General features: G+C 34.9%; 1 protein-coding gene across 3 annotated transcripts in view; it reads left to right on the top strand.

Annotated features, from left to right (window-relative positions):
• Positions 1 to 1541: 1541 nt before the first annotated feature.
• Positions 1542 to 10212, top strand: part of LOC111870439 (kelch-like protein 2) — a 78537-nt gene continuing 69866 nt past the window's right edge. For 2 of the 3 annotated variants that reach the window (XM_033753844.1, XM_023862739.2), the window contains exons 1-3: positions 1542 to 1719; positions 5276 to 5449; positions 9340 to 9454. In XM_033753844.1, coding sequence (XP_033609735.1) covers positions 1697 to 1719; positions 5276 to 5449; positions 9340 to 9454 — 312 coding nt within the window. In that variant the 5' untranslated portion in view covers positions 1542 to 1696. The remainder of the gene's footprint in view (positions 1720 to 5275; positions 5450 to 9339; positions 9455 to 10212) is intronic. The other variant, XM_023862740.2, reaches the window with a different exon arrangement.

Raw genomic sequence — 10212 nt, 5'->3', positions numbered from 1 at the left:
ATAAGAGAACCCTACATACTTTAGTTAAAAAATCTAATGACAATGGGCTGAAACTGCACTACAAGAGATACTGTACTATTTTAATGAGAGTAATAAGAGAAGCAAAGAAATTGTATTACCCTTAATTAATAAGTAAATCAAAGAATAAAATACAACCAACCTGGAGGATAATCAATAAAGAAACAGCGATAAATCAACCCATGAACAATATAGTAGAAATCCATGTGGGGGAAAGTAAACTAAATAATCCTAGTGAAGTAGCCAATGCTTTTAATCAGTATTTTACGACAGCAACAAAGAAATTGGTAACTACAAATTTTGATACAAATGAAGCTAAGAAATTGCTCAATACTTCCAAGTATGATAACATACCAAAAATGATATTAATCCCTGTAACTGAGGCAGAATTAAAGAATATAATGAAGTCACTGAAACCAAAAAATTCTACAGGATATGACGGTGTCTCTTGCAGAATATTAAAATATTGTAGACGAGATAAGCAAACCACTTAGTCACATATTTAACGCATCCCTTAAACAGGGTATCTATCCTGAAGGAATGAAATATGTGTCATTGAGACCTATATATAAAAAAGGTGAGAAGTCAGATATGTCAAATTATAGACGAATATCATTGTTGACCTTTTCTAAGTTGCTTGAAAGAGTGATGTATAATTGGAAAAAGCAGCACATAAATACAAATAATATAATTGCATTTGAACAGTTTAGGGAAACGGGAAACCTTTCTTAGGAAAACTAAAATAAATATTAATCAATAATTCGTTTTATTCAGTTGATGAATTTTTGCTTTATTGTAAGGGTTTACAGTCAGAAATATACTTAGGTATATTTAATTATATTACTGTGCAATTTATACCTAAATATGTGATAACTATAGTTCTTCATTGCATGTATATGTATATATAAGTAGGAAGAATAATTATGAATTGCTAATTATCTTGTTGGTATAACTGTATGCGTAAAACTATCTATTTAATTGAGGTATTCAGTTTAGATTTTAACTATGGTCGAATTGATGTCTCTGCGATTTTATCTGTGATCGTCTTGTGACTGTCGTTTGACAAGTTTTATATTCAGTGCCAGGTGCACACTTATGAATACTCTGAAACGCTTATGTAAGTATTTTGAATTGAATTGATTTGCATTCCATAAACACTAAGCAGGTTAATACCTTTGGATATAGAACAAGTCAAAAGAATGTATGTATTTACTTATTTGACGTTTATTAAAAACATTGCTACCACTTCTAGTCTTTGATATAAAGTGAAACTTACTCTCTAGGACCTACCGTATAAGACATCTTTACAACCACTTTACCACATACACATAAATGATATAAAACACCTCTGTGTCAGCTATATTGTCAACCTATGCCTCCAAACCGCTCCAAACGACTGGGATTGGGTCACACAAATGCGATTCGATTTATTGCAATAGTTGAATTGTGATTGGTTCTGACTATATAGTTCGGTCGTTCTACGTAGAGGTGGCAGACGATAGCATCGAGTTTCCAAGGGTTGAAAAGAGCGGCGAAACATACAAATTCCGGAAACTTTGAAATTATTTCATAGCAAGCCACAGTTCTTTATTTTGACAATCGTGTGTTAGATGTGCGCATGATACACATCTGGATTTGCAGTGGAATATATAGGCCGACATAGGCGTATTCGAGCTGTATGAACTGTAAGAACAGGAGGAGGTAAGAATAAACTATGATGAAAGACGTGACAACGAATATGTTGTAGATAATTATTTAAGAAAATGAATATAATTCCTCTTGCTAGTGAATTTCTGCCCTCATTACAGCCTTTCGTTATGGATAACAAGACGATATTTAAGAAAAATTATGATATACACAACAAACATAAGATAAATATTAACTACATGGGCCTCTAGGTATCAGAAAAGAATGTATCACTTACATTTACATTTATTTTCACTTCATGGATCCAATCAACTCCCCGTAGGGCTGGATATAAAACATGTCACATGTTACAAATTCATGATGACTACACATCATTCGTCCTTTGTCCAGTAAAATATATAATCAGGCCTCTCACAGATAGCTCAAGTTGTCAGGAAAACACACATGGGGTGTGGAAAAATCGCAGTCAAATTCACGCCTTGCCATTCCACACACACTGGCAAGCTGTATCATTAAAACAGTTACAATTATAAAATATTACAATTCATAACAAAAACAGACATCATGCATACTACTACACTTACAACAAGCAAGTCCCAACAATATATAATTCACTCACACAGACCATTTATTAACTTTTGAGCCCCTTGCATGCTTGACAAATTCATCAATAGAGTAAAATATGTTACTTTGCAAATAATTTTGTAACACACACCAAAATTGCTTTTTATCATTTTTTAAAACTGATATTTGACGGCAGAGTGTTAAATAGCTTGATACCTGAATAATACACCCCTCTCTGATAGGATGATAAATGTGTTGAAGGTATATGAAGGTGGTTATTCCTTCTGGTACCAATCACATACAGAGTTATTGGTTTGAAACTTATCCAAATTATTAACAACAAATATCATCAATGAAATGAATATACACTTGGGATTGGTAGTATGTCAAGCATTTTAAATAGATCTCTACAATTATGAGTTGGGCCCACTCCCATCATTATTCTTATTATTTTCTTTTGTATAACAAAGTATATTATTCCATATTTCACCAATGAATGATAATATGCATAATATACAGCTTTAAGACTATTTATATTTAATATATAGGATAATTTTCGCTTTAGAAAACAAACTGTGCTCAACGTGTGAAGCAAAAATCGAGATGTCCCTTACAAGTCAGATGATTGTCCAGTTGCAAACCAAGAAATTTTATCATCTCTACTTCTTTCTGCTTTGTTAAAAAAACAATGTATATAGAGGGTAGCTCGTAGCTGTTGTTGGGGTGAATTTTATCATTTTTGTTTTATCCAGATTTAACACATTGATTATATTTAAACCATGTAAACATGTGATTAAAAATAACATCCAATTTTATTTTTAAATTATAGTAGTCTTTAGCTGTGCCAACGATACTTGTGTCATCTGCAAACATAATAACATAATAAATTTTACTTATTTCAAGGGGGAAATCGTTTATGTATATATTAAAGAGTAAGGGTCCCAACACCGATTCCTGAGGCACACCACATCCAACAATTTTCCAGTTAGAATAATATTTATTATTATATTGTTAATATTTATATTGTGACATGTTGCGCAACGGAGGACCCCCCCCCCAGCAGTGACATGGTGGATGAGTCAGCGCTCCGTCCCCCCTCTCCACCGTGACATAACACGCAACGCAGCTGTGACATGGGTAACAGCCAACAGAGGTACCGATTGCGTAACAGGTGGGCGCTGTGACTATATAAGTGAACCACACAGCCGCTGTGGGAGTTGAAATGTGGCCATCGCCGAGTGCAGTTGAAGTTAGTTAAGGGCATCAGTCGGCGAAGTGAGTTCTCAAGTCAGCAGTGAGTGAGTTAAAAAATAGCCGCCGCCGAAGTTAGTGCTCAAGCCAGCAGCCTACAAGTTGAGTTGAAACATAGCAGCAGTCGCGTTAAGAAGACCCAAACACGTGGTTACAAGATTTTATGTGACAGTGTGCGATAACTAAGAAGTCAGCGAGTGGAAAACTTATTGTGTGCTTTCAAGACGTTGTGTGTGCTGTAGTACAGTTATATTTGGAGTGTGTAATTCAGAGAGACTTGTATAGCTCACATGTTAATACGTGAAGATTCTTGAAGATAGAGTGAAGAGATTAGTGTATAGGGTTTGTAAAGTGTGGAAACCCGTAACACTGTTATAATTAATTGTAGCCGATACTTGTAGGTTGTTAAACAAACCAATTAACAATCCGAACGGCGTCTTCAGTAACGATACACGTTACAATATTATATTCATTATGAATACCACTGAGGAGGTGGTTCTTCAGAATTTTCCATCTGCCATTAAAAGTTTAATTCATAATATAAAGGTATTTAAGCCAGCACAAAAGTTTGACTCTCTTGCTCAAAAAAAAAAAAAAAAAGAAAGAAAGAAAACAAATTACTGTCATAAAGAAGTAAGTATTGTTAAGCTTAGGTAGAAATATTTTTGACTTTGTTACATCTGTATTACATATTGTCCTTAAAATTGTTTGTAAATAGGCTTACCTGAAAGAACTGTATACCTATATGTATGACTTTGGGAATGTACTGTGCAGCATGTTGAAGGCTCTCCATTTTTGCAAATATTACAGTTTCCACCTTCAGGATTAGTGTCTTTGGTCAGTTGGGATGAATTCCTGCTGGTCCTTGCCAGCACAATTATTCTTGGTTCTGGGACCTGCATGACTCATGACCATATTATACTATCTCATGACTTTAGGAGTTATAAATGCTTTTGTGACTGTATGGCAATGAGAAGAGGTGATGAAAGATGTTTTTTTTCAACCACTAGAGTGGTAAAAGACCTGCTGAAAAATTCTCAGTAATTGATACTTTGAGTGATCTCTGATAATGCTTGGATCACATTTGTGGATGTTCGGTATGACTTCTGTTTTGTACAATTGGCCATCACAGTGTTTGCCTAAACTTCGGAAGGGTGTCAGTATATACACAGTTGAAGTGAAAGCCGATTGTATGCATTAGACAGTGGCCACAAAAATTTAACCTTTGTCATCTGGAATTAGGGGATTTAAACCCCCAATACTATGGTGCTGGCAGCCAGATTTTAATTTGGGGAATAATGGTATTTGCACTGTTCAAAATTGACAGTAGACCTGCTAGATTGCACACATGCATGACACAGCAGAGAAACACGTTGATTATGAAGATTAATTACAGTAATCACATGATGGCAGTGTTTGATATACTCATTTATTGCATTTCCAGGTGGAAGCACTAGCGGAACAAGTCCTAATGCCTGTGCTGCCAACATTAAAAATTAATTTTTAAGAACATAACCAAAAACCTAGGCTTATGTTTTGCATTATTTAAGAAAAAAAGAAAAGCATAACATTACAATGAAGAGGTGAATACTACTCATTATCTCCTGAGTCCTTCTACAATATACTACAATTTAACCTGTCTTGTTAATGTGTACAGAGTGTGTTTGAAACAAGACTGTGAGACATTCCCAAACAGTATACCATAGAGACGCATTTTTACTGCTTGCCATATGAAGGATGTCTAAGAAAGCTGTGGAAATAATTTATTTTAGCATTGGCTGGCATGTAATTACAGGGGAAGAATGTCTGCACCATACAAGTTCCATGATGGCCTGCATCCAACATGTACACTGCAAACTCATTTTGAGTTACAGAAGACTGAGTCTTTCTGTGATGTAACAATTGTGGTGAATGAAGATGAGATTAGAGCACACAAACTTGTGTTAGCATCTGTATCTCCATATTTCAGGTAGTCTTACACTATCCATTTGCAGAGCAGAACTTCAGAACTTAGCTCTGATTATAAAAGCTGTGACTCCTTGAATATATACATAGGAAACTAGATACATTATGATCTAATAATTTGATCATTTATGCTCAGACTTTCCATATTGAATATTTGACATCTCTTTAACACATTCACTAACTCAATATCATTAACAAATGGTTTCTTTTAATTGTGATCACAAGTATCAATGCAATCAGTAACATTTCCAACCATGGTCATGAAGAAGGAATAGGACTTAGTTACTATCCAGTGGAGATACAGATAATCATTAGAAGCTCAGCACAGAACCTCACTGTTCAGCTCACTCAGTCACAGCTGTAAAAGCAGTTATGTGATATGTACTGGTTTTAGCAGTGAATGTGTTAACTATATTAGTGCCTGGTTTTAGAAAGTAGAACATTTTATTTTAATTCATTCAAAGTAGAATGATGGCAGTGTAAGGGGTTTGAGTGTGACGCTGTTGGTATATCAGATGACAAAGTTTAAGATTGTGTAACTAATTTGGGGCTTTCTAAATGTAAGTATGGTAGTAAAGCTCAGCTGCTATTTTATACCACTGTTACTTTTTATGAATGTGTTTCATTTTGTTAACCTCTTGAAGACTTCTATAAATGGCAGCAAGTTTCTGCTGTTACACTGTTATCATCTTTAGTGTACGCTCATGAATGAAATGCATTCATTGGTCAAAGAGAGACCACATGAAAGTGTAAGGCTATCATTTGTTGATGAGAAGATGAAATATTAGCACAGTCTTATGGGCTTAAAAATGTCTTAGCAAAGTTCAAATATTTGGTGAACTTTCAAGTTATTTAGGATTTCAAGTTCTCACAGGAGTGGTTATAAACAGTTTTATCTTCTGGGATATATTACTGTGTAGTCTGGTGATAGTCAGCTGATGTTTCAGAGGAACATATCGTCTCCATCTTCAGGGTTGAAGGTGCCTGCTACATTCATTCATTCATTCATTCATTTACATTCCATTCCATTCCATTTATTTCACTTTCTAATTGATCCTGATACAGGCATAATACAAGCCATAGGATATAGAATGAGTCACAAGATCAAAATTTAAGTTACAATAATTAATTGAAACATGTCAAAAACAAAACAAACATACATGCAAACAATTATAAAACATAAAGCAGACATACATAAACAAATTTACATCGGATACAATAAATATCAAAATTCTGTGTCTTCTGTATTCTGTATTCTTCCAGCCATGTATCCTTACATGGCTGGAAGACCAGCGGGTATAGAAATCTTGAATGACAACAAGGCAAGTCACATCAATTACATGAATAAAAATTAATTATACTTAATCCATCACAATTACACATGTTATCCAAGACAAATCACAATGAGTAAATCATTAAACAGTAATCAAATATTTATGTGAAAGTATGCAACATACTAATATCAAACAAGACTACAATAATCAGATGTAAAAATATACTACTAGCCATCCATTGTATTATAGACCAAGTTTGGTAATTAATATTGAAGTTAAAATATTCTTCTAATGAGTAAAATGAATTTAAAAGTACACCATGTTCAGAGTGCAGGTTGATTGGACACTGATTTTACAGTCAGCAACTTCCTGCGAAAGCAGTGTGTCACCTGCCAAGAAAAATGCCTGTGGGCGTTCGGAACCAGTAGCACACATTGTTTACTTCTTTTGTTAATTATTAATCAAATATAGTAATTAATATTGTACTCACCATCATAGAAGATGTTCAAAATGTCTGCCCTCTGCTGTGAGACATGCCTGAATTCTAGTAAAACAGATTTCCAGAAACTTGTTGCTAATATTTGTCATACCCATTTAATTCTCCAAACACACCATGTAATGCTCGGATAGTTTCCTTAGTTATGTGTGGAGTCACACCATCTTGCATAAAATAACAACATTTTCCTTCTGCAGGTGCCAAATTAACGAAAAATGGATTGAGTATTTCATTAATGTATTGTTCATCATCAAGAGTTCCTTCATAAAATATCTGTCAAATGATATGGTTTGCACTAATTGCACACCATACACCTATCTTTTGGTCGAAAAAGGGGAAGCTGAATTAGCACATGAGGATTTTCACTACTCCAGTGCCTCTTGTTTTCTGAGTTAACATATCCCGAGAGATTAAAATTATCCTCATCTGTGAAATATGTCAGCTTAGGATCAAGAAGTCTGTCACGCATATGGTTGATAAACCAGTTAGAAAAACTCACTCTTTTTTTATAATCCATAGGTTTAATTTCAGGAATAACAGTAATTTTATATGGACGAACATGCCACAGTTTATTTGCTGTCCATGCATTGCCTACAGAAACACCACTTTGTTGTGCTGATTGCTGCAAAGATGTTTGAGAAGAATTTTCTAATCGACTGATGTCAAGTTTTTCCTCGGTTTAAACAAGATTTCTTTTTAACGGCCTTCTGTCAATTAAAATGCCATAGGTTTGAACTTTCTTGATTAATTTTGAAATGTTATGTCAGATGGACATGTTGTTTCAGGAAATTTATGGCAAAATTTTCTCCTGCATGATTTGTATGAGTTTGTTTTCACATAACAATCATAAATGGAAACTCTTTGTTCTAAACTGTATCTGAAACGAGCCATAAAGACACAGAACAGAGCATTATACAAAGCTTCTGTAACACTTGATTGTGCAACAGTGACTGACTTAGGATATCACCGAATCAGCCTAGAGTGTCCGCCAACAGGAAGCTCTGAGAAGCTCCCTGGATGTCTAATAAGCCTACACAATGAACACTTGGTACAGATCTTTTTAAAGAAAATCTAAATTGTTTCGAGTTATGAGCTAAGTCCTGTATGCTAGAAGGAAGATTATTAAAAATCTTGATTCCAAAATAATATGTTCGTTTTTGGAATACTGTGATTGGAGGGACAAAATTTTCAGTTTCTTAAAGAATTCCCTGCAAGAGCCTCTACTTCTAGAATTAGTAATAATTCTAATTAACCTATTCTCTAGCCAAAAAATATGAATACCATAGGGAGACATTCCCCAGAAAAGTATACAATAAGTCATAACAAAATGAAAATGTGAGAAATAAATTATTCTTATTGTTTTCTGTGACATGTAAGGTTTAACAGCCCTGATTGCATAACAGGCCAAACCTAATTTAAACATAAGCCAGTCGACACGTCCTTTCAATGACAACGTATTCTTGATAATTAATCCAAGAAATTTGATATTAGTAGGTGCTGGTTTCTTTCTTAGCTGTCTGTTGACCCTGAAGATGGAGGCGATATGTTCCTCTGAAACATTGGTTGACTTTTACCGAATTGCACACTGTTTTATCTCAGAAGATAGAACTCTTTCAGGTTATGATTTGAGTTTCATGGACAGTTCAGTACCTCTGGGAAGTTTTCTAGCCAGAGATGAAGTTAATAATTTAATTTCTTGAAATCTTACAAATTTATATAGTGCATGTAGCTCAGTATAGTGTCTTGAGCTGTGGGCTGGAATATCTGGGAAACTGAGATTGGATTCATGATAGAGACAGGGATTTCTCTGGTCTGTGCTATGTCCAGACTGGCTCTGAGGCCCACCCAGCCGCCTATGTAATGGGTACTAGGGGCTCCTTCCCAGAGAGTAAAGAAGCCAGGGCATAAAGCTGACCACTCACCTCCATCTAGTGCTGAGGTTAAGAATTGGTGTGGAACTATATATCCTTTCCTCCATATGTCTTCATGGTGTGGTGCTTAATTAAGCACAGAGATAACTTTACATTTGTTCATAATTTGTAGTTTTACATTTGCTTTTATTTTCAAGTTAATACACTTATGTGACACACATTTTTTAAATAAAGCTTTCTTTGTTGATTACAGGGCAATGTTCACTTCTGGGTTTATTGAAACAACACAGGATCGAATTGTAATGCATGAAATGGAGTTCTCTGCTTTGAGAGACATCATTGACTTCTTCTACACAGGCAAAATTGAAGTGAGAGTCCACTAATTTATTGAGTGCTTTTTTTATAGTACCTTTTTTCTTAGGTTTTCAATGATCTGTAACTTTGGTTGCAGGTTTTAGCCATGTCATATGTTGAAGCTGTTTCAGTGTTTTGGCTATCTAGCATCATCACAGACCACACCCTCATCCTAACTTCCACCATGAGACCTTTATGTCAACCCACAGTCTCCTGCTTCAGTTACCCTGAAGAAGTCAACTGCAGTGTTTACCAAAATGGCATGACTTCAACATACAACACACCTAAACCATGAAAGCGAAAGTTACACATGCTTTTAGAGTAGTTCTTTGGTCTAAGGATTGATTTGTAAATTATTTGCTAATACTGTCAGCTGCATCAGCTGACTTGAGAGAAAGGTCATCAGTGTTAGCAAGAAGGCGTACGGAAGTATTCACAACTTATTTACTTAGTGGGACTGAGGAGAATAACATAAAGTCTCAGTATAGCCACATGTGTGACTCACATTTGAAAGAGTAATTTATAATATGAAGTCCTTGTATGTCACCAGTTTTCTTCATCTCCCCACTTTTGGCTGCTCAGTGATTGTATATGATTTTTATTATGATAATAAAGCAGTCAGTCTCAAGTGCTGGTTCACTGCTTCATGGAAACATGGGTAGCATTACCAGCAGTCAGTGTAGGGCCTTAACATTTTGTATGGTGACAGATCTCTTAAGAGATATAACATACGTATATAAGGTTATATATATATATATAGTGTGACATGTTG

Source organism: Cryptotermes secundus, unplaced genomic scaffold, assembly GCF_002891405.2.
Source record: "Cryptotermes secundus unplaced genomic scaffold, Csec_1.0 scaffold1509, whole genome shotgun sequence".
In the NCBI taxonomy this organism is placed as follows: domain Eukaryota; kingdom Metazoa; phylum Arthropoda; class Insecta; order Blattodea; family Kalotermitidae; genus Cryptotermes; species Cryptotermes secundus.
This window is presented reverse-complemented; position numbering and strand designations above follow the sequence as displayed.